Genomic DNA, 23,443 nt, shown 5'->3' with positions numbered 1-23,443 from the left:
TAATTTTTGAGTCATCTGCAAACTTACTGATCAGCCCATCTTCATTTCTGTCTAAATCATTAATATACAATGGTATGCAAATGTTTGAGCACCTCTGGTCAAAATTTCTGTTACTATGAATAGTTAAGTGAGTAGAAGATTAATTGATCTCTAAAAGTCATAAGTTAAAGATAACACATTCTTTTCAAATTTTTAAGCAAGATTAGTGTATTATTTTTGTTTTTTACAATTTTAAGGTGAAAAAAGAAAAAGAGCATCGTGCAAAAGTTTGGGCACCTCAAGAGATTTGAGTTCTCAGCTAACTTTTACTGAGGACTCAGACCTTAATGAGCTTGTTAGCTTATTCACAGTCATTGTTAGGAAAGGCCAGGTGATGCAAATTTCAAACCCATGGCATCCTCCTCTAAGCAGCTGCCTAGGACTCTTAAAAATTAAAATAAATTATGCCCACAAAGCAGGAGAAGGCTATAAGAAGATAGCAAAGCATTTTCAGGTGGCTGTTTCCTTAGTTTGTAATGTAATTAAGAAATAGCAGTTAACAGGAATGTTGGAAGTCGAGTTGAGGTCCAGAAGACCAAAATAAAACTTTCCGAGAGAAGCTCGTAGGATTGCTAGAAAGGCAAATCAAAATCCCTGTTTGACTGCAAAAAGACCTTCAGGAAGATTTAGCAGCCTGGAGTGGTGGTTCACAGTTCTACTGTGCAGTGACACCTGCACAAATGCAACCTTCATGGCAGAATCTTCAGAAAAAAACTTTTCCTGCATCCTCACCACTAAAATCAGCATCAAAAGTTTTCAAAGGTTCATCTAAACAAGCCTGATGCATTTTGGAAACCAGTCCTGTGGACTGATGAAGTTAAAATAGAACTCTTTGGCCACAATGAGGAAAGGTATGATTGGAGAAAAAAAGGTGAAAATTTCATGAAAAAAAAAACGAGGGTGGATCGATCACGCTTTGGGCTTGTGTTGCAGCCAGTGGCACAGGGAACATTTCACTGGTAGAGGAAAGGATGAATTCAATTAAATACCAGCAAATTCTCGAAGCAAACATCACAGTCTGTAAAAAAAGCTTCTACACCTAAGCACACCTAATTATGGTGGCTAATAAACCATTTACAGTATAAGGATAAAGATATATAGAAATATAAAAAATTTAAAGAAATACACAAATTCAAAGAAAAATTTCTCATGCTCAGGCTTCCTTCACATCTTGTAGAAGGAGAGGCAAGCCGTTAGCCTGGGCAGATATGACAACATATTACATTATAGTCACTATGGTAACACTACAAACAATAGTTCTCTTAAAGAGACAGGCACAAAATTAACTAAAAATCAAAAATACAAGGTTTAACTTTACAGAATGCCCTTCCATCACTACCCTCTGCCTTCCAACCCAATTTGGAATCAAATTTATCAAGTCTCCATGTGCCTTAATCTTCTGGATCAGCTTACCATGAAGAACCCAGACAAAAGCTTTACAGAGTCCATATATACACCAACTGCCCTAACCTCATCAATCATTATCTCCTCAAAATAAACCATAAAATTTGTCAGACACTACCTCCCCTGCTAGCAAAACAGACTATCCCCAATAAGTCTATCATTATCCTGATGTGAGCAGATCATATCCCCAAGAACCTTCTCTAATAATTTCCCTTTCACTAATGCAAGGCTTGCTGAGCTACAATTTCTTGGTTTGCCCCAATTACAGATCAGAAATAATGGTCATAACAGCAGAGAAATAAGTTATTCATCCCATCATGTCCATTGATAATAAACCCATTCACCAGCACTTGCACTGTGGTCTTGTGTGCCTTTTCTAGCAAGTACCTTGTCTCTTCATAAGTAGAAACAGAGTATACAAGAGTCTGGTTAGTAAGAATACAACAACTAATATGCCACAGGGACCTGAATGGGGCAATGATTTCCATTTCTATCAATTACTGGGTTGATGGCACCAAATCTATAGCCTCTTTTTCCACTGGCAACCCAGTTAATTGGCCATGTAGTGTCCCAGGATAGGAAGCAGTTTATGCTGTTTCCAAGGGGCCATCTTTAACCGGGACACTAACTTCTTTTCCACTGAACACAACTCATCCCAGGGATCGGAGAGTTTATCTTCAACTGTAAACAAAGTCACTTTTGCTGTCCTTTTTCCACTGATTTAATCAGTATACCAGCATCAGCTGAGTAGGGGTAGAGGCCATCAATCCCTGGCATAAAATGATGTCATTTGACAGTGGCCAGCTGACTGTTTTCTTTTTCCACTGGACCCTGTCCCAGTTAATTCCCCGTTAATTCCTGGGACAATGTGCCAGCGGAAAAGGGGCTTATAATTGCTAAGTTTGTTGATGACTCAGAGATAAGTTGAAAAGTTAAATTGTGAAGCGAGCATAACAAAGCTTCAAAGTGATAAAGTTAAATGTGGGCCAAAGATCTGTTAAATGAAATAGCAGGTGAGAAAATGTGAAATTGTCATTTTTAGAAGAAGAAAAAAAAATCAAAAGGTGTATTATCTAAATCAGCCGTTTTCAACAGGGGCAATAGGCCTCCACTCATCCAACATCCCAATCCCCACAGGGGCAGAACACTTCAAATTTAAGGGGAGCCACGGACGTGAATCATAAAATATATTTTGGTTTTTTTTAGTCAGTAGGAGAGAAGCACAGAAGAAACCAACTAAACTTGACTGGTTCACAGGGAAGGAGGCCCATAAACTTTGAGCAGAGTCCTAAGGGGGCCATCATAAAAAAAGTTGAGAATGGCGGATTCAAATTGTGATAAGATTGCAGAGCCCTGAGATGCAGAAGGATTTGGGCAGTGTAAAATTTGCAAAAGGCGAGTCAGCAAGTAATTTGGAAACCTAACAGAATGTATTTGTGTATTGCTAGGGATTTTAAATACAAATGCAAGGAAGTTATGCTTCACTTAAGAAGGGGCATCAGGAGTACTCTGCAGGTTAATGCATTGAAGGCAATTCAGAGATTTACCAGACCTGGGCTGGGTGAGATGTCTCCCGAAGAAAGGTTGGAGAAGTTAGTTTTGCATCTTCTGATTTTAGAGGAGTGACAACAGTCTTGACTGAGATCCAACAGCTCTTGGATATGGAGAAGGTTTCCACTCATGAAAGGGTCTAGAACTAGGAGTGACTAAAAAAAATAATAAATCAGAAAACCTGTTTTAAATGGCAGAAGACTGAGAGTCTTTGGAATTATCTTGCACAAAGGGCAGTGAAAGCTGAACAAGGTGAAGGTAGATATAAAGCAATGGGTTGGAAGGTTACTGGCAGTTGGCAGTAAGTGGGAATGAGGTCAGTCAGATCAGCTATGATCTTATTAAATGATGGAGCAGGCTTGATGGGGGGAGTGCTGGGAGGGGGGAAATGGGCTACACCCAATACTGATTTATATGTTTGTTTATCAAGCCTTGGAACAGGTCATACAATCAACACAGCTCTCCAAAGGACCAAATACATTGCTTCTTCCTCATTTGCATTAAAAAAAAATTGCTTCTGCTTTCTACCCTGATTCAGGCCTTGTTCTTTCTTGGCCCTTCATTGGGGAATATTGTTAAATGTCCACATATGGCTGGTTGTCTCTCCCTGCATATTCCACCTTACCTACTGAATATTTTTCTCCATTTATCCTTATCGTGTTGGAGTTCCAGAATCTGCATTGTTTTTTTTCATCTACCAAAGTAATTGGTACCAAAGTACCTAAGTCTTCACTACTTAGTTAGTGAAGACTGTTGCCAAAGGTTCAGCAGTATCTTGATCAGTTGGGAAGGTGGGCAGAGGAATGGTTGATTGGATTTAATACAGAGATGTTGCATTTGGAAGTCTAAGATGAGTAGGACCAACAAAGGAATGGTAGGGATCTGGGGAGTGTTGTAGAGTAGAGGGATCGAGAAGTACAGGTACATTGAAAGTAGAGTCAATGATCAATAGGGCGGTCAAAAAGACTTTCAGTACATTGGCCTTCATCAGTCAGATTATTGAGTGTAGAATTTGGGAGGTCATGTTGGAATTGTAAAAGATGTTGGTGAGGCCCCATTTGAAGTACTGTGTTCAGTTTTGGTCACCATTGTTGTTAAGGTGGTAAGGGTTAAGAGAAGATTTACAGGGATGTTGCCAGGATTTAGGATCCTGATTGATAGGGAGATGTTGAGCAGGTTAAAGCTTTATTCCTTGAAGCACAGGATGAGGGTAATCTCATAAGAGGTCTACAAAATTATGAGAGGAATAGATTTAGTGAATGCCTTTTGCCCAGAGTAGAGTAATTGGTAACCAGAAGACATTTTTAAAAAAATACATGGAACACTTCATGAATTTGAGTGTTATCCTTGCGCAGGGGCATGCTAATCCTCTCTGTATTGTTCCAATTTTAGTTAATGTGCTGCTGAAGTGAGCACACATAGGTTTAAGGTGAAGGGACAGATTTAATAGAAACACAAGGTATAACTTTTCAGAGGGTGGAGGATGTATGGAATGGGCAGTTGAGACAGGTAGGATTGCAATGTTTAAGAAATAAATTGGACAGATACCTGGATAGGATGGGTTTAGAGGGATATGAGGGACATTTTGTTAAGTATGGGCATGTTGGCCAAAGGGCCTTTTTCTACACTATATGACTATGACTTTTGCCAGTCGTACACTGCCCAAATCCTTCTGCATCTCAGGGCTCTGCAATCTCTCACAATTTGAATCAGCCATTCTCAACCATTTTTTTGGTTATGGCCCTCTTAGGGCTCTGCTCAAAGTTCATGGGCCTCCTTCCATGTGAACCAGTCAAGTTTTATTGGTTTCTTCTGTGCTTCTCTCCTACTGACTACATAAAAAAAATCAAAATATATTTTATGATATTTGATCATAGCTCCCCTTAAATTTGAAGTGCCCCACCCACCGGTGTTGGATAAGTAGAGGCCTAGAGCATTATATTTGAACTGTGACCATTAATTATCTCTACAAATAAACTTGTCTCAAACATAGAAAGAAGCTTCAAATCCATTGAATTCAATACAATTTCAATATGGTTTGCTGATTATTTTTCTCCTTCCTTTCTGAATTCTACTCCCTTAACGGGGTGTTGTTCTATGAAAATTATTTGTTCCCAGCTCTCCTGTCCTCTCCTAGATGCTGTGCTTCTTGGAGGTTACAAGGGCATAAAAGAATGGAGAAGGGTGCACACAGTAATAAATAATCTCTGATGCTGGACTCAGTGAAGTCAATAAACCAGCAAAGGAGATCATCAAGTCACATCTAGGAGCAGGAACTTTTAATGAGGCTCAGTACATGCCCTTGGCTTGGATGAGTTCAGACAGCACTGATTAGGAATTGAACCCCAGAGGTCTATGGCCTGCATCATTCATCTGATCCTGACATAGACCCACTGAATTGTGACTGCTTCTGTATCAAAGGTCAAATTCAACAAAATTCTATACATGCTACAACATTAATGCACAAATTTAGAACCATATATTGAATACTGGCACACATAATTCAGCTACTTGATAGAATATATTTGCAGAACCAATCAGCTACACCACTCTCCCTCCACTTCCTCGGTTACTCTTGTCTATTTGCAATAATTTCTCTTTCTCTCTCACCCTAGTTATTTCAATGAGAATTGCCCATTCTTACTCCAATTATTCAACAAGATCAACAATCTATTTCAAATTGGGCCATGGTTAACACCACAAAAACTGTCACCTTGCCACCAGTTTTCTCAATCTATATATTTCTTCCTACTCCACCCTCACATTTTTAGAGATCATCAGCTGTCATTTTCACCTCCCTTCTCCATGGTTTCTGGACAAAATGTCACCAAACATCATCATTATTCTGGCCTGAACTTCTAGCCTGCATTGCTCCATCTGACTCAACTTTGATGGTCTTAACCATAATCTAACTAATTACTCAGCTAATTTCCCTTCCTGCTCCCCATGTCAACTAATATTATTCAAAGCTCCTTTTCCTGGTTACTTCCACCACCCTTAAAATATCCTATCATCGTCTCATTCCACAAAAATCCTTGAAAATTATAGCCCCTTCTCCAGTCTCTCATTCATAAAATGTATTGTTATTTGCCAAATACCTGCCTCCAATAGTGGAGTAGCCCTCAAAGTCCCAGGTGAAACTTTTTCTGATTACATTTATGATAAATTATTTAACTCCATCCTTTGCAACCTGGGAAAACTCACGTATTCACAGGGAGAACATGCAAGATCCACGTGGACAGTATCAGAGATCAGAGCGAATCTAGGACATGGAAGTTGTGAAACAGCAGTACTATTTCTCTCTTCGGCTTTAGTGTCACAAATTCCTTTTATTGGTGTCACATTAAACACCTTGGGACATTTTTTAAAATTTTAAATTTAAATTTAGACATAGCATGGTAACAGGCCATTCCTGTCCATGAACCTGCGCTGCCCAATTACACTCAATTGACCTACAACCCCCAGTACATTTCAAATGGTGGGAGGAAATTGGAGCCTCCAGAGGAAACCCATACAGATACATGGAGTCTACAGAATCTCCTTAGACAGCATGGGTCTTGATCAGTGGTGCTATAACAGCATTGTGCTAACCATGTTGCTCTTTTGTAATGCTCAAAGTGAGATGCTAAAATTATGAAGGATTTTGAGAGAGTGAACATCTCCAAGCATAAACAAGAGCATAACAAGGGCCTATCAATATAAGAATATCTGCAAACGGTGGGGTCTAGTGCAATACACAAAAGTGCTGAGGAAACTTAGCAGTCATGCAGCATCCATAGGAGATACAAGTCTGTCAAAAGATGGGGCCTGAACCCTTCATGGGGAATGTGGAAAATCAGGCAGATCCCCATTTTATGGGGGAAAGAGTGGCGAAGGGGGAGGGAAAGGAGCACAGGGTAACAGGCAAGAGGTAATGGGTAGATACAGGTTGGTAGGAGATAAAGCAGAGAAGTGACAGTGGGAGAGGGCAGAGGGCTCAGGAGGGTAGCTCTTTGGATAATAGGAGAACCCTGTCCTTGTAAGAAATGGGGAATGAGGGTGGAAGGGACCATAGCAGCAACTTATTTTGTTTTTATCCTCCCATCTGTGTCCACCTATTACTGCTTAACCTGTGCGCCTCCCCCCTTCCATCATGAATTTGAAAGCATGAACCTCCAGATTCAAGGATAATTTGAATCTTAAATGGATGTGTCATATGCCCTTGCTTTGTTTATATCTGTACTTTTTATTATATCCTACACTTCTATACTTTTCTCTGTACCCTGCATTATTTGACATATTATAATACTACTCCCTACACTATTATTTATGTATTACTCCACTATCTACTTAACAGGTTGACTTGCTGAGATAGCAGGCAAAGAAGTTTTTTTTTGCTCTTTCTTGGTGGATGGGACAATGAACAATTAAAATTTATGACTAAAATGTTAAGGAAACATAAAATATTCCAACACAGAAAACAAGCCAATCTGTGCCAAATTATTATTCTGCCTAGTACCACTGATCTGCATTCATCCCATATCTTTCCACACCCCACCCACCCATTACCTAACAAAAATTTTTTCTTAAAAATTAAAATTGAGCCTGAATTCACCACTTCAGCTGGCAGCTCGTTCTATACTCCCACCACTCTCTGTGTGAAGAAATTCCTGCTAATGTTCCCCTAAACTTCTACTCATTTACCCTTAACCTCTGGTTTGTATCTCACTAAACCTCAGTGAAAAAAGCCAACTTTATCTATACCCATCGTAATTGTGTCTACCCCATCATAGCTTTCTAACCCGTTTAATCTTTTCCTACAACTCAGTTCCTCAAGTCCTGGAAGCATCCAAGTAAAACTTTTCTGTACTCTTTCAATTTTATTGCTATCTTTCCTGTAGTCAGGTGACCAAAACTGCACACAATAATCCAAATTCAGCCTCAAAGTCTTATACAACTTTACCACAACATCCCAACTCCTGTGCTCAATTCTTAGAATCAGAAAAGCCAATGTGTCACAAGATCTCTTTACGATCCTATCTACCTGCGATGCCATTTTCAGGGAATTACATTCCCAGATCCTTATGTTTTAACAATTCTCAGTGCCCTAAATTTTACCATGCATATTCTTAGTTTGTCTTTCCAAAATGCAACACCTCACACTTATCTGCATTAAATTCCATCTGCAATTTTGCATCCCATTTTTCTAGCTGGTCCAGATCCTTCTGCAAGCTTTGAAAGCCTTCCTTGTTCTCTACTACACCTCTAATCTGTGTCATCTGGAAATTTGCTGATCCAAAGATTCAAACTATCCAGGGTGTTGACAAAACCATATCTGGAGTATTGCCAAATTTTTTGCTCTTATTTAAGGAAGGTTGTACTTGAATCAGAAGCAGTTGCAGTGAGGTTCATACGTTTAGTTCCTGATGACTTGCGAAGAAAGATTCAGTAAATGGAGATTTTACTCATTGGTGCCAGGAAGAATGAAATAAGGCCATAAGACATAGGAGCAGAAATAGGCTATTCAGCCCATCAAGTCTGACCCACCATTCAATCATGAGCTGATCCATTTTTCCACTCAGCACCACTGCCCAGCCTTCTCCCCATAACCTTTGATATCGTGGCTAATCAAGAACTTACCAATTGCTCCACAGCCACCTGTAGCAACAAATTCCATAGTTTCACTACCCTCTGGCTAAATAAATTCCTCTGCATCTCTGTTCTAAGTGGATGCCCTTCAATCCTGAAGTTGTGCCCTGTTGTCCTAGACTTTCCCACTATGGGAAACAACCTTTCTACATCCACGACTTTCAACATTCAAAATGTTTCAATGAGGTCCCCTCTTATTCTCCTAAATTTCAATGAGTAGACATACATATAATTCTGAGGGAGCTTTGACAAGATGGATGCTGAGATAATGACTCTTCTGGTGAAAGAACTGAAAACTAGGGGAGTAGTTTCAGAATGAAGGGTCACACTTTCAAGGAAGTTTATTTTTCATGTGGGCACAAATCTTTGAAATTTTCTATCCTAGAGAGTTTTGGAGACTGAACCACTGAATACATTCATGGTGGAAACAGGTATTTTTGATCGGATGGGAATATATATGACAGTGGAGCTGAGGCCAAATTTGAATCAGCCTTGATCTTGTTGAATGGGCCAGGCTTAAAGGAACTGCTGGCTGAAGCCTACTACTGTTGCTTATGTCAGTCGTTAAGCAGAGTCAGTCACTCAGCACAGAAACAGGCCCTTCAGCTCATCACAGCTGTTTTTGCCATTTACACTAATCCCATTTATTGTAGGAATAACTCATTTATGCTTTGCTTGATCAATTCCTGTCAAAAGGCCTCCTAAATGTGATGATTGTATCTTATTCCACTATCACCTCTGCAGAACATTCCAGATATTGATCTCTCTGTGTGTGTGTGTGTGTGTGTGTGTGTGTGTGTGTGTGTGTGTGTGTGTGTGTGTGTGTGTGTGTGTGTGTGTGTGTGTGTGTGTGTGTGTGTGTGTGTGTGAGTAAAATAACCTCCTATGAATTCCTTCAAAACTCCTTCATGCCTTTGTATACCTGGTATTAGGCCACCCTCAGCCTCAGCTCCAGGGAAAACAATTCTTCCCCATAACAAGTCCTCTAATCAATCCAAGTGCATCTTATCCTGGTTTTTGACAAAGCTAAAGAATGAAAAATCTAGATCTCAGAACTTATTTACAATTTAAGTTCTATCAATGCTTTATATCAGGGGTGTCAAACTCAAATTCACGGAGGGCCAAAATTAAAAACTTGGACTAAGTCGAGTGCCGAACTAAATATTTATTGAAAATTTTCAACAACATCTGCATGTTTTCTCTTCTTTCAACATATGTAATGTTAAATTTTTTCTTATTGAAATAAATGTTTAATAATAGTTTTGGATAAACTCTTTCCAGAAGCATTAACAAATGAGAAATAAAATATTCAATAAATAATATTTCTCTATAGACGATTGTCAAATATTGCTAGTGTGCTGTCGAATAGTAAAATCTGAGGGCTATTGAGAATGTGGGAGAATAACATGATTCCTGAAACAATCAAATGGGTGACTGATTGTGGGCATGAACTCTAGCAGGGTTATTTGCCATGCCCTTTTTCCATTGGTACAGATATCCTTTGATTTACACACTTTTCAAGTTTTATGCCTAATGAGCTTGTATCCAGGTGCAGGACCATTTTTAACCAGGAATATATTTATCACTGTGACATGAAACTATTGGAAGATTGTTTTATCCTGAGATTAAAGTTCATAATACTTACTCAGGCCTGTGTGCGGGAGGGCAGGGTTTGCGGGCGATCGGGTTGGACAACGACAGTGCGGGGGCATCGGCTCTCGCTGCAGGGTGGCATCTCGGCGGATTAGCAGCCCCGTCACTGTGAGTCGCGGGTCGGCCTGCGGCAGGGAGGGGGAATGGGCAATGGTCCTGGCGAGGTCAGGCCCCCCCGAGTTTCTGCCGGACCCCTCCCCCTTGACCTGCTGAGTTTCTCTCGGACCCCCCTTTGACCTGCTGAGTTTCTCCCGGACCTCCCTTGACCTGTTGAGTTTCTCCCGGACCCCCCTTGACCTGCTGAGTTTCTCCTGGACCCCCTTTTCTTTTCGTGCCGGTGTCCCAGGACCTTTCCAGGGCAGTCTCCGCACTCAGGACCGCGCTGGGATCCCGGTCAGCAGTGGAGGAGCAGGTGAGTGCGGCTAATCCTGATCCAGCCCACGCCACTCCCGAGATTGGCGGGGGGTTCCACCCTACCTGCCCGACCAGGCTCGCTCTCCACGTGTACTCCGGAAGATAGGTAAAATGGAATGGATCTATTGTTGCTGGTAGGTGTGCTTTGATGAGCTCCATTACCAGTTGCTCAAAGCATTTGATGATCATGGAGGTTAGTGCCATTTAGTCCAGCTACCATCGCTCTCTTGGACACCATGATGATGGTGGTTGCCTTGAAACCTGCAGGGACAATGGACTGCTGGAGTGAGATATTGAAGACGTTTGTTTGGACCTCAGTACTCCGGGCACCCGCCGCTGGTCCGGTGGGAAGGCGCAGGGCGGCCGGCGTCCCCATCGCCCGGCGGGGAGCCCCAATCTTCCCTCCGGCGTCCCGACTCCATCTGCAGCTCCAAGAAACGCTGTGCCACTGGGGTTCCGGGCGCTGGGGAGCAGCCTTGGCTTCCCCTGACACCAGCCAGGCCGTGCTGCGGTGGGGGGGCCGGGCGGGGGGACACGACAGCGTGTTTATAAAACCACCCACCACTACTTTTCAAGGACCAGGATTTTTCTCTCTCTCTCTCACCCTGGGACACAGCAGTTACTGTGCATGCGCTATACTGGCGCGGCGGCCAGTGGGCCACCTCTAATACATTTTTGATATGATCTTGCGGGCCAAATATAATTATATCGCGGGCCAAATTTGGCCAGCGGGCCAGAGTTTGAAATGTGTGCTTTATATTAAAATATGGGTCACAAGCAAATTTGTAGCTTTTCTTTTGCTTTATGATCCATTGAATGTGGTATTTCTGAAATATAATGTTTGTCTTACACAAGCATCCTCTTTTGAGATGAGATACGTTTGGGGGTATTGTCGAAGTGGAACCTTAACCCAGTTGGAATCACATCCTCAAATAGTTTCACATTTCCACTACCTTTTTTTGGTAGGGTAGATGGAATGGTTCCAAGTTCCATCATGAAAGTTGTCTTGTTCACGATTACAGCTCCAAAGTAAACTGCCTCTGCATCTAGCTCGGTCTTTATCATTCTTTTGTTTTTCATTCCAAACTCCTTAATGGCACAGCTTTCTTGCAAAATGCAAGGGGTATTGTAGGAAAGGCAGGCGTACTTAGAGCATGGATTGGCTCATGGATTTATGACATAGTTGCCATTAGTGAAACTTGGTTGCAGGAGGGGCAGGACTGGCAGCTCAATGTTCCGGGGCTCTAGTGTTTCAGAAACAATAGAGCGGGAGGGATGAAGGGGGAAGAGTGGTGTTACTTGTCAGGGAAAATATCATAGCTGTGCATAGACAGGACAGACTATGGGGCTCGTCCACAGATGATGGAGCTGAGGGGATGTGCAGACCAGCCGACTGAGGTCCAAACAAACGTCTTCAATATCTCACTCCAGCAGTCCATTGTCCCTGCAGGTTTCAAGGCAACCACCATCATCGTGGTGTCCAAGAGAGCGATGGTAGCTGGACTAAATGGCACTAACCTCCATGATCATCAAATGCTTTGAGCAACTGGTAATGGAGCTCATCAAAGCACACCTACCAGCAACAATGGACCCATTCCATTTTACCTATCAGCCAAACCAAACCATATACAATAGCCCTGGCCCTTCAATCCATGCAGATCTACCAAGAGAATTGATGGTTCATATGCCAGGCTGTGGTACGTTGACTTCAGCTTGGCATTCAATCACTGGGACTCAGTATCCCTCTCTGCAGCTGGACTCTGGACTTCTTGTTTGAAAGATCAGTCTATACTGGTTGACAGCTAAACGTCAAGACCCATCCCACTGAGTACTGGTGCACCTCAGAGCTGCATACTCAGCCTGCTAATTCAACGACTGTACTACCAGGTTCAGATCCAACAGAATCATCAAGTTTGCGGATGACATAATATAATTGGTCTCACTAGCAACAATGATGAGTTGGCTTACAGAGAGGAGCCTGAAAGGCTTATACAGTGGTGCAAGAGCAATGTGGATAGACAAAGGAGATGATTGTGGACTTCAGGAAGACGAAGACCACTCCCCACTACATATCAATTACTCCATCATAGAGAGTGAGGAGCACAAAGTACCTTCGTATCCATTGAAATGACGAACCATCCTGCACTCATAGCACTTCCTCTTCAATCAGAAAGGGACAGCAGTGCCTACACTTCCTAAGGACGTTGAGGAGGGCAAGGCCACGAGCCTATGTCTACAAGAGCACCACAGAAAGTGTCCTGAGTGCGTATGCGCACTATGGACCATGAAAACATAGTTTTATCCATTTGTGTATGTACAAACCGATAAAAATCAACTCGAACTTGAACTCCTATGAATGGGGTTATATTATAGACCTCCCAATAGTTGATGAGAATTGGAGGAGCAAATCTGCATGGAGATAGCAAACAGTTGTAGGAAACAAAGATGAGATGGTAGATGATTTTAAACTTTCCACATATTGACAGGGACTCCCATACTTTGAAAGGGCTGGATGGGTTAGAGTCTGTCAAATGTGTTCAGGGAAATTTTCAAAATTAATATATAGAGGTACTACAAGAGAGTGCAATACTGGATCTCCTATTAGGGAATGAGGCAGGACAGGCGACAGAAGTACGTGTAAGGTAATACCTTTGGCTCCAGTGACCAAAGTGATAAGGATAAGGCTGAGATTCACAATGACAGAAAGGCCAAGTTTAAGGAAATGCGAAAGAATTTGAAAGCATGGCTGTTTTCTGGCAAGGATGTGCTTGGTAAGTGGAAGGCCTTCAAAGAATAAATTTTGGGTACAGAGTTTGTATGTTCCTGTCAGGATTAAAAGCAAAGTTGACAGGCAAAAGGAATGTTGGTTTTCAAGGGATATTTGGGATCTGGTTAAGAGAGAGGTGTACAGTAGATATAGGCAATAAGGAACAAATGAGGTAGTTGAGGAATAAAAAAAGAAATACAGGAATATAATTAAGAAAGAAATCAGGACGGCTAAAGGAAGACATGGTGAAAGAAAATCCAAAGGGGCTTCCTTAGGTATAGCAAGAGCATAAAGATAGTAAAGGACAAAATTGGTAAAGATAGTAAAGGACAAAATTGGTAAAGATAGTAAAGGACAAAATTGGTTATCTTAAAGATCAGAGTAGCAGACTATGTATGGAGCCAGAAGATTTAGGGGAGATCTTAAATAGGTTTTTTGCATGTCTTTACTGAGGAAATTGGCACAGATTTAAGTGGTGAGGCACAGAACTGCCCACAGAGTCCTACTGCCCAGTCCTAATGTTAACTGCTTCATACAGGCTTTAAATGCCTGTTAAAGGAACCAGAGATTTTTTTAAAATCCTGCAACTATGGAAGTCTGTGTCCAAGATGATGGTGCCTGTGCTGGGTAACATTTAACGGGGATCCAGACTCCAGGGCAGAAGCAGACCGGTATAGGGCTCCAAAAATGGGGAGAATACACCTATGGAGGCAACCCTACAGGATGGCGACCATGGCAATGGACCAACAAGGGGCTCAGTTGTTGAAGAACACACATGGGCTGCAGACAGTTGGCAACTTGCAGTTGAAGGACTCACATAGGCTGTGTGCTGCTGGCGACTTGCGGTCAAAAGAGTAACTAACATAGGTTACAGGCTGCTGGAGACTTGCTAATGGGAACCCAATATTGGAATCCAAATTTGAGAGGGTGCTGAGGGCAAGAATGGCTCCTGAATGGCCTCAGGCACTGAAGGCTTCCTGATTGTATCGGAGCTTTGATTTGGATCTGGAGCTCAGGTTGCTTCAAATAAATGATGCTTTCTCTGTACTCCTCTTAAATCTGTACAGAATTGTATTGAACTTACCTATGAAAATTCAGGTATTTGATCTGTACCCAAGATGCCTGAATCCTGTCTGATTCTGCACAAATGTCATTGAGAGAACTTTTCTGAGACAGAAGATAAATCAGAAAGTACAAATGAAAATAACTTAATGTAAAATACAGAACAGAAACCAACATAAAGATGAGATTAACTGAAAAAGAGAAAAAAATACTACACATCCACAACAGAGCACAACCCAGGAAAAGGCCCTTCAGCCCATCATGTCTGTGTCAATCTTGATGCCAAATTAAAGTAATCATGCATATGGTTAGTATCCCTCTATTCCCTGCCTGTTCATGTGTCTAAGTGCCTCTTAAACATTGCTATCCTATCTGTTTTCACCACCTCCCTTGTTGTATGTTCCACGCACCCACCACTCTCTGTGCAAATAACTTGCCTTGGAAATCCCTTTTAAACTTTTCCTTTCTCCTCTTAAAACTGATTTGACATTTCCACACTGGGGAAAATATCCTACCTATGATTCTCATAATTTCATCTGCTCAGATTGGTCTCTTCTCAACTTCCAACACTCCAGAGAAAAGTTTGTTCAACCTATCCTCATGGCTGTAATCTTTTGCACCCTCTCTAAAACCTCTACTTACTATGGAGCCATGAAAAGAGCTGCACCAATGCTCCAAATTTAACCTAACCTGAGTTTTATACAAATGCAACATGTCAAGTAATTAAAACCTGAATGAAAGAATCTCCATAAGTCAAAGAGTTCATTTTCAGTCACATAGGATGTTGGCAGTGATTATGACATACTGTACAGTTAAAACACACACAAGAGTGGAATACCAGAAACTTTCTGTAAAGTCTGGCAGATTATAAATACACCAAACAGATCCCCTTCTCATGTCACTCAGCCAGGTACTAATGTAACAAAGTGTGTGAAAGTTCAGAGTGCTCAAACAGTGACATCCTTATCATGGCCTGCAATATAGACAACAGAAGTGATGAATTGATTGACTTTCCATGTCTGCTGCCAACCTCAATTGCATTCTGCCTTCCAATATCCTCTGAGACTTGGACTACCTACAATAATGGACAGATTCCATTAATGCCATCTCCACAAAACACACTGGCAGAATAACTGACATCTCACATCCATATTCCCAGACTAGCATTCCAGGTACTGACACCCTAACCGCACCAAGTCTGTTCCACTGGCTGGCCACTGCTAAAGGAGACTCTCTGTTCCAAACCCTGTCACTGCAAGAGATTATCAGGTTACCAGAGGAAAAAAAAAATCAAGGATATTCTCAGACTATTTGTTAAAAAAATGCAACATCACCACTGACTCCTATAACCAAAGGATCCCAAATGAAATAGGGAACCTCAATTCCACATATCAGTGGAATACTAAAGCCCAGTGCAAACAGCAGGAGTAAAATACCTCACAAATTATCTGCCTCCATTCCTGTCAATAACACTGGCCCTAACAGAATCCTCAGAATCTGAAAGTACTCCTTCATGCCAATGACTGCCTTAAGAGAGATGCTGCAAAATTGGGATGAATGTCTCAATTGGCGATGAAATTTCATGCATTTCCTTCAGCAATTTTCCATGTAAACCCTCTATCTGCATTATAACATTATGAGGCATGGATGAAGGGTGTTTAAAGCACTGGGTAGGGGTTTTTTTTTAAACTTAAAGAGTGGTAGGTACCTGGATATTACTGCTCTGGGATAGTGGTGGAAGCAGATGCCGTAATAGTGTTTAAAAGGCTGTTAAACAGAGGAACTACTGACATGGTCTTTGCCCTCAGACAGCTCCAAGAAAAGTGCAGAGAACAAAACAAAGGACTCTACATCACCTTTGTTGACCTCACCAAAGCCTTTGACACCATGAGCAGGAAAGGGCTTTGGCAAATACTAGAGCGCATCGGATGCCCCCCAAAGTTCCTCAACATGATTATCCAACTGCACGTAAACCAACAAGGTCGGGTCAGATATAGCAATGAGCTCTCTGAACCCTTCTCCATTAACAATGGCGTGAAACAAGGCTGTGTTGTCGCACCAACCCTCTTTTCAATCTTCTTCAGCATGATGCTGAACCAAGCCATGAAAGACCTCAACAATGAAGACGCTGTTTACATCCGGTTCCGCACGGATGGCAGTCTCTTCAATCTGAGGCGCCTGCTAGCTCACACCAAGACACAAGAGAAACTTGTCCGTGAACTACTCCTTGCAGACGATGCCGCTTTAGTTGCCCATTCAGAGCCAGCTCTTTCAGCGCTTGAAGTCCTGTTTTGCGGAAACTGCCAAAATGTTTGGCCTGGAAGTCAGCCTGAAGAAAACTGAGGTCCTCCATCAGCCAGCTCCCCACCATGACTACCAGCCCCCCAACATCTCCATCGGGCACACAAAACTCAAAACGGTCAACCAGTTTACCTATCTCGGCTGCACCATTTCATCAGATGCAAGGATCGACAACGAGATAGACAACAGACTCGCCAAGGCAAATAGCGCCTTTGGAAGACTACACAAAAGAGTTTGGAAAAACAACCAACTGAAAAACTTCACAAAGATAAGCGTATACAGAGCCGTTGTCATACCCACACTCCTGTTCGGCTCCGAATCATGGGTCCTCTACCGGCATCACCTACGGCTCCTAGAACGCTTCCACCAGCGTTGTCTCCGCTCCATCCTCAACATTTATTGGAGCGCTTTCATCCCTAACGTCGAAGTACTCGAGATGGCAGAGGTCGACAGCATCGAGTCCACGCTGCTGAAGATCCAGCTGCGCTGGGTGGGTCACGTCTCCAGAATGGAGGACCATCACCTTCCCAAGATTGTGTTATATGGCGAGCTCTCCACTGGCCACCGTGACGGAGGTGCACCAAAGAAAAGGTACAAGGACTGCCTAAAGAAATCTCTTGGTGCCTGCCACATTGACCACCGCCAGTGGGCTGATATCGCCTCAAACCGTGCATCTTGGTGCCTCACAGTTTGGCGGGCAGCAACCTCCTTTGAAGAAGACCGCAGAGCCCACCTCACTGACAAAAGGCAAAGGAGGAAAAACCCAACACCCAACCCCAACCAACCAATTTTTCCCCTGCAACTGCTGCAACCGTGTCTGCCTGTCCCGCATGGGACTTGTCAGCCACCAACGAGCCTGCAGCTGACGAGGACATTTACCCCCTGCATAAATCTTGGTCCGCGAAGCCAAGCCAAAGAAGAAGAAACTTGGAGGTGTAGGGATCTCTTCAAGCAGAAGAAATTTAATTCAATTTGGCATTGTGTTCCACACAGTGGGCCTGTGTTCTGTACTATGTTCTATATGCATTATTCCACAATAACTCAATCTAGGTATCTAACATGGTTTCAAGTTGGTAAACAAAGTCAACAACACAAGTCATTAACACATAGTGTAATCTCGAATTTTCAGAATTTACAGTTTACATTTTTAAAATAAATGTGATTTATTCTTTTTTACCTGCCCGTTCAACCCCATCACTCTCAACGCTGCACAAAAACTCAGTGTCACTCTCCACAGCATCGTCTTGGGCGCAGTCCTCCTCTACCACACACGCGTCTCCAAAACTCAGCGTCCCACTGAGGCGAGCGCTCACCCCCTCCGTGTCGTCATAGAGCTCCGATCCCTCGGGAAAGTCTTCCACCGGTTCATCGGCCACGCTGCACTTTTCAGCTTTCCTCCGAAACCTGTGCAGAAGTTTCGAGGCCATTGGCCCAGAGCCTGCAAAAAGCAAAGCAAGTCCATGCTGACATGACCGTGAAGCAACCGGACAGAGCATTCAGAGAGACCGCACACGAGAGAGCAATGACCTGTGTGAGTTCATCCGCTTTAAGAGTCGAATAACCTTGTTATTAATCATAAACATTTCCTTTTAAATGGAGTATTATAACCAGCAAAAATCACAGCAACATCGCATTAATTGTCCTTCTCCTCATCCCGAGCAGCGACAGCCCTGAGGACATTGGCTGAGAGCCACCCGGGAGACGGGAAGCTGCTGTGATTACTCTCACGAACCACCAGTGCGTCGAATGCATTCCTTCTCAATAAGGAAGTACGTGATTCTTTATAATGTAAAGGCAAACGAGAGCTTGATCGTGAAAGAGGAAAGATAAGTTTGTCTGCAGACACATCCCCAGGGTGTGCCCCCATTGCGGAGCGGGCTGTTCCCTCCTGCCACACGTCCTCGCTCGGTTGAAGGCAGCGGCCGACCCGTCCCGTCCCGTCCCGACGACACTGCGGCCGGGGGAGAGACAAGGCGCGCGTTCGCTCTCGATGGACTGACCCGAGAAGCGGCTCAGGGTTGAACGCTGGTCCGGCCGAACGCGGCTCCTTCCCAGATGGGGAAACATTCCATTTCCTTCCCTTCAGAGCAAAGAGCAGCGAGCGGCGGCCGCTGGTGAGGAGGTCGTGTTCCGCTCTCCTGCAGGCAGGGCGAGGGAGATCCCGGTTCAGTGCCGAGCTCCGGCGCCAGCAACTCGGGACGACTGCCTGTCTGTCCTCGGTCCAGCGGCGGCCGAGGGAGGCGGGACTGCGGGCGAAGGGCGAGGCCAGGCCCGGAGAGGAGCGGGTTGGGTTGGGAAAGCTGAAGGAGAGGAAAGGAAACCTAGTTCGAAAGAAAGTTAACATTGAAAGTGTATATAAAATTCAAGGGCGACGGGCGTGTCGGGCAGGAAATTAATGGACAGCGCTCAGTCTTAAATTCTTTCATCGTGAAAGTTAACAATAGTCCTAACGTGGACAAAATTTGGAAACTTTGTTTTGCACGTTCCAGGGCGCGGCGAAAGGTCATCGCAGATCAACGCTGATTAATCTACTGTTCGATGAGCCGCAAACATTCCCGAAGGGCTCAAGCCCGAAACGTTGACGGCTGTTTCCTTTCTCTGGATGTTACGAGACCTGCCGAGTATTCCCAGCACGCTAAACGCGTCGGCACAAGCTATTGGTGGGAAGAGGTCGATTTGATTTAACGATACCAGGAGGACAAAACTCTGTTTATCCAAGTATTGTTTTTTTTTAAAAAAAGTCCCTATCACTCCCCCTATCGAACAAATATATTGGCCCAAATTGTTGTTTATGTTGCATGCCACTTTCTATCTTTGGTGAGTAAATTGCAATATCCTAAAGAGAGTCCAAAGAAGATGCTGGACGTCTTAAAATGCATAGAGGCAGATTAAAACACTGGGGACTAACTAAATGTGTCTTGGGCCATTGTAGGAAGCTGGAGAAGAAATGTGGGGAAGAGACCCGTCAGCAGCAGGTGAGGTGCTGGAAGACTGGAGGATTTTATACAGTTCCTACATTCATTGTTTCATCATTTTTTCCCCATATTCTCATGGACACTTTAGAAGGAAAAGAGCGTGGGGAAGGAGAGACGCTGGACAACAAAGATTTTGTTTCCTAAACACTTTTGGGTGTATTCTATAGATTTTGGGCTGCTGATCACAAAAATTACCTTAAAACTTTCCTATCATGTAACTTTTTTAAAGATATAATCCATTTTTGTGATTTCCTGTCATATTTTAAGTCTACTAAAAAACCAGGAAGTGCAGCCTGTCATTGAAAATTCATCTTCTGCCTTTGCACTCAGACGTCTTCCCTGCTGATCTTGGTGCAGTCAGTGACAAACATGGTGAAAGGTTTCACCATGACATTGTGACCGTGGAAAAGTGGTATTAAAGCAAATGGAATCCATCAGTGCTGGCTGACTATTCTTGGACACTGACGTGAGAGGCATCAGATGCTGAGTACAATTGAAAATCAGCAGCAAAATATTTTTAGGTCAGTTCAATTAATGCAATGTGTCAGCGTCATTATGCTATTAAACATGCTAAATTCAATAAAGGCTAAGTTTCTTCAACTTCCGACATGATATAGCAAATCTAAAATAATCTTTATGTTCAGCTTCAAGTTGTCTATCATTATCTCCAATTTACTTTCAGGAAGCAAACCTTTTATGGGGGAAAACCCGTTGTCTAGTGATAGCCTGCAGAGTTTGGGCTTAAAACACTTTCTCAACTATAAAGATACAATGGTCATCCTCCAACTACACTCAGTGACTGAGGCCAATATTACAGTGAAAAACAGGGAAACTAAATGGTCATAAGAAGAGATAAATCACTGGATGGCTGGTGGGAAAGGGTTAAGCTTAAGGTTGAAGCTCTTTGAGGCGACATTCATTATGATAACATTGCAATCTCTTGATACACATAAAGGGAGTTCATTACAGAAAAGAAACTCTGTTATCGTTTAATAAATCCCTGAGTTTATAATAGTAGTTCAATCACCCCTGTTTTAAATGTACTGACGCATACTGGAGATGCATGACCTATAGATTAGAGAATTATAAATTGGATTGGTCTGCTTGAAAGGGTCATGCATCTTTGGAACTCTCTTCCTGAAAGGGCAGTAGAAGCAGAACACTTTGAATATATTTCTTCATCATTCAGGTGCCTTGCCATTCGACGGGGGCGATCATGTCTCTCCATCTGTCACAATCTCTGACCCTCTGAATTGTTGTTGCTTCCTCTGTTCTCTTTGGGTGAAGGTGCCATCTTGGAGCTGAGACCGTAGTTGATGTTGAGTTCATGATTACACAAGGAAAAATACTAAAGTGGTTTTCCATTGCCGCCTTCAATTGCTGTATCCATACTGGATGGGTAACCCTGGCCATTGATGAACAGATTCATCTGCCCAGCATTTTTAGTTTACAACCATAAATTCCAATATGTAGAATCTGCTTGTAAAAACCATCCACCACATGGCTTCATGTGATCCTTGTTCAAGGGTGGCCTATAGGCTATCAGACGGAAGGAGTGCCTGCCATCTCCTTTTGCTGAGCAATTGCACAACACTGACACGGACTGGTGCTGAGAATATATTTACAGCAGGGATAAGTAGATACTTGCTAAGGAAAGAAGTAGAAGGCTACTCTGGGTAGAGTATAGAGTTGTGATTACAATCAATTTAATGGAGGTGCAGGCATGAAAATGGCAGTCTTGCTCCTAATTTGCATCTGCAAACTTTGCCACAGGTGGAACAGGAGTTCAGGGCAAGTAGGTAGATACTGTGGATAAGTACTTCCACAACATTAACTGGGCTTCCAAGTACTCAGAGAGGCTTTTAATTTCTACTTTGGGATTTCCTTGAATATTTTACCCTATCGTACTCTTAACCAGTGTTGAAGCTCTGTGAGCCTGTTTCTGGAGTCTGGTATTGACCATGCAAGTGATGTTACAACTCCTGAGTGTGATTACACCTTCCATGCAGCACTGCTGGCCTGGGGGAGGGTGCTGACCTTAGTTCCATTTAGAAGATTTTGTGGAGATGGCATTGGTGGTGACTCTCCAATGCTTTGGCACCTTTGCTGCAGATGATCCATATCTTTGAGGTGTACATGGATGAATAAGTGCTGCTCTCATGTGATTGCTGGTGGATTTGCGATCCTGATATTTGGACATTCTTCCTTTAGATGGCAAAAATTCAACTGGGTGCATGGGATACAGTGGATATTTTCAGTGGTGAATTTCATCATTAACGTCTGTTTTCAATGAGAGATGGTTCCCAAAATGTGAAATGTATTCATGTGTTTCAGGGACCTTCACTATGAAAGCAGCGTCATCACTGAGGGGCAGGTTGTCTTTTGTGGAAATTGTTTATAAGCTGAAGGAGCAATGATGTTCAAGTGAAGAGTCTGTCCAATCAAATAGATGGGACATCAGTTCAAGGATAAATATCAGGACAGGGTTTTGCCAGATATGTTTCAAAAAGAGGCAGAGATTGCTTTCTTAGAAAATACAAATATTTCATTACAATCAGATCCAAAGAGTAATCTTGGACACGTTCAGATCATTTCTAGAGAATCCAGAACATTTACAAGATTATTTTTCATTAAACTTGCTCATGAGTGAGTCGAGATTTGGTCGTAATACTATATGAGATCCTGATGGGTCTTGATATCCTGGTGGATTTTTACTCATTGATTCATTGAGTAATAAGGCATGTGGACCATGGTCTTTTTCAATGACATGTTTGTTCTGTAAAAATAAGAAATCTCAGTGGTATCTGAATCCCCAATTCTTCACAAGAACTTGCATACAAATAATCCCCATATCAAAGAAATTACATGTCTGTGGTAACTTTGATATATTCCCAATATCCTGCAGTTCTTTACATTCAATTAGGCAACCAATTTACTGCAACAAAGTCCCATAAACCAATTAAAGAATTAATGGTGCAAATGTTTTGTATAATGGTTGAAGAGCTCATTTATTTGTTTATTCTCAAATTAAAGGGAGATTTTTAATTACATCCACGTGACAAGGTAGTTTAATGCCACATTTCCCCTTGCACTCTCTCTTGATTTTTACTAACCTTGTACAGATAAGAGTGTCCAGTCAGCCTGCGCCAGCTTTCATAGGCTCTGACCCATGAACCACTAATATCTTTAACAACAATCAAAGTCAAAGGCAGGTTTCATCTAACAAAGTCTGTGAGCCTTTATCTGATATTTACAGACATTTCAAAACTAATTACTTTTAATCATTTTAGAAGTAACTTTGTCAATTTATTAAAATAAATAACTTTTTTAAAACAGTGTCCCTGCTGATTATTTCTTTCCTGGTTTGGTGTTGCTCATTCAATGAAGTTCAATAAAATGTAATTTTAGTAAACTTATGGTGTGAGCTTATGAGCCATAGAACATGAAACAGGCCTGAGGCCTGACTCATCTATGCAACTGAGTTGTCTAATCTATTAACCATTATGTGATGTAATTTGATGTTATATGAATATCTATAAATCCAGCAAGAAACTGATCAAGCCAGCTTAACTTGAATGTGCGTGTGGTTATATAATTGGTCAAGCATGTCATTCATTAGATGTGGTTCAAGAAACTTTTATATAACATA

The 23,443-nt window shown here is 42.3% G+C and overlaps 2 protein-coding genes, 1 long non-coding RNA gene and 1 other non-coding gene across 7 annotated transcripts in view; 2 read left to right on the top strand and 2 right to left on the bottom strand.

The window, feature by feature from the left end:
• The window catches only part of snx21 (sorting nexin family member 21), a 32,723-nt gene extending 13,211 nt beyond the window's left edge, over window positions 1–19,512 (bottom strand). The window contains exons 1-2 of the mRNA XM_069884681.1: window positions 18,820–19,512; window positions 17,997–18,257 (exon numbers count right to left, since the gene is read on the bottom strand). Coding sequence (XP_069740782.1) covers window positions 17,997–18,257; window positions 18,820–18,886 — 328 coding nt within the window. The 5' untranslated portion in view covers window positions 18,887–19,512. The remainder of the gene's footprint in view (window positions 1–17,996; window positions 18,258–18,819) is intronic.
• The window catches only part of LOC138735961 (EF-hand calcium-binding domain-containing protein 5-like), a 217,460-nt gene that overhangs the window by 154,464 nt on the left and 39,553 nt on the right, over window positions 1–23,443 (top strand). The window lies entirely within an intron of this gene.
• Window positions 4,305–4,410, bottom strand: LOC138737807 (U6 spliceosomal RNA). Its single transcript, XR_011341249.1, has one exon. It is a non-coding gene; the product is annotated as a U6 spliceosomal RNA (small nuclear RNA).
• LOC138735964 (uncharacterized) lies at window positions 18,112–20,228 on the top strand. The gene is made up of 3 exons (XR_011340033.1): window positions 18,112–18,350; window positions 18,482–18,588; window positions 19,309–20,228. It is a non-coding gene; the product is annotated as an uncharacterized lncRNA (long non-coding RNA).

The sequence above is a fragment of the Narcine bancroftii genome, chromosome 6 (genome assembly GCF_036971445.1).
Source record: "Narcine bancroftii isolate sNarBan1 chromosome 6, sNarBan1.hap1, whole genome shotgun sequence".
NCBI classification, from domain to species: Eukaryota; Metazoa; Chordata; class Chondrichthyes; order Torpediniformes; family Narcinidae; genus Narcine; species Narcine bancroftii.
The sequence above is the reverse complement of the archived record's forward strand: the minus strand, read 5'-3'. Positions and strand labels throughout refer to the sequence as shown.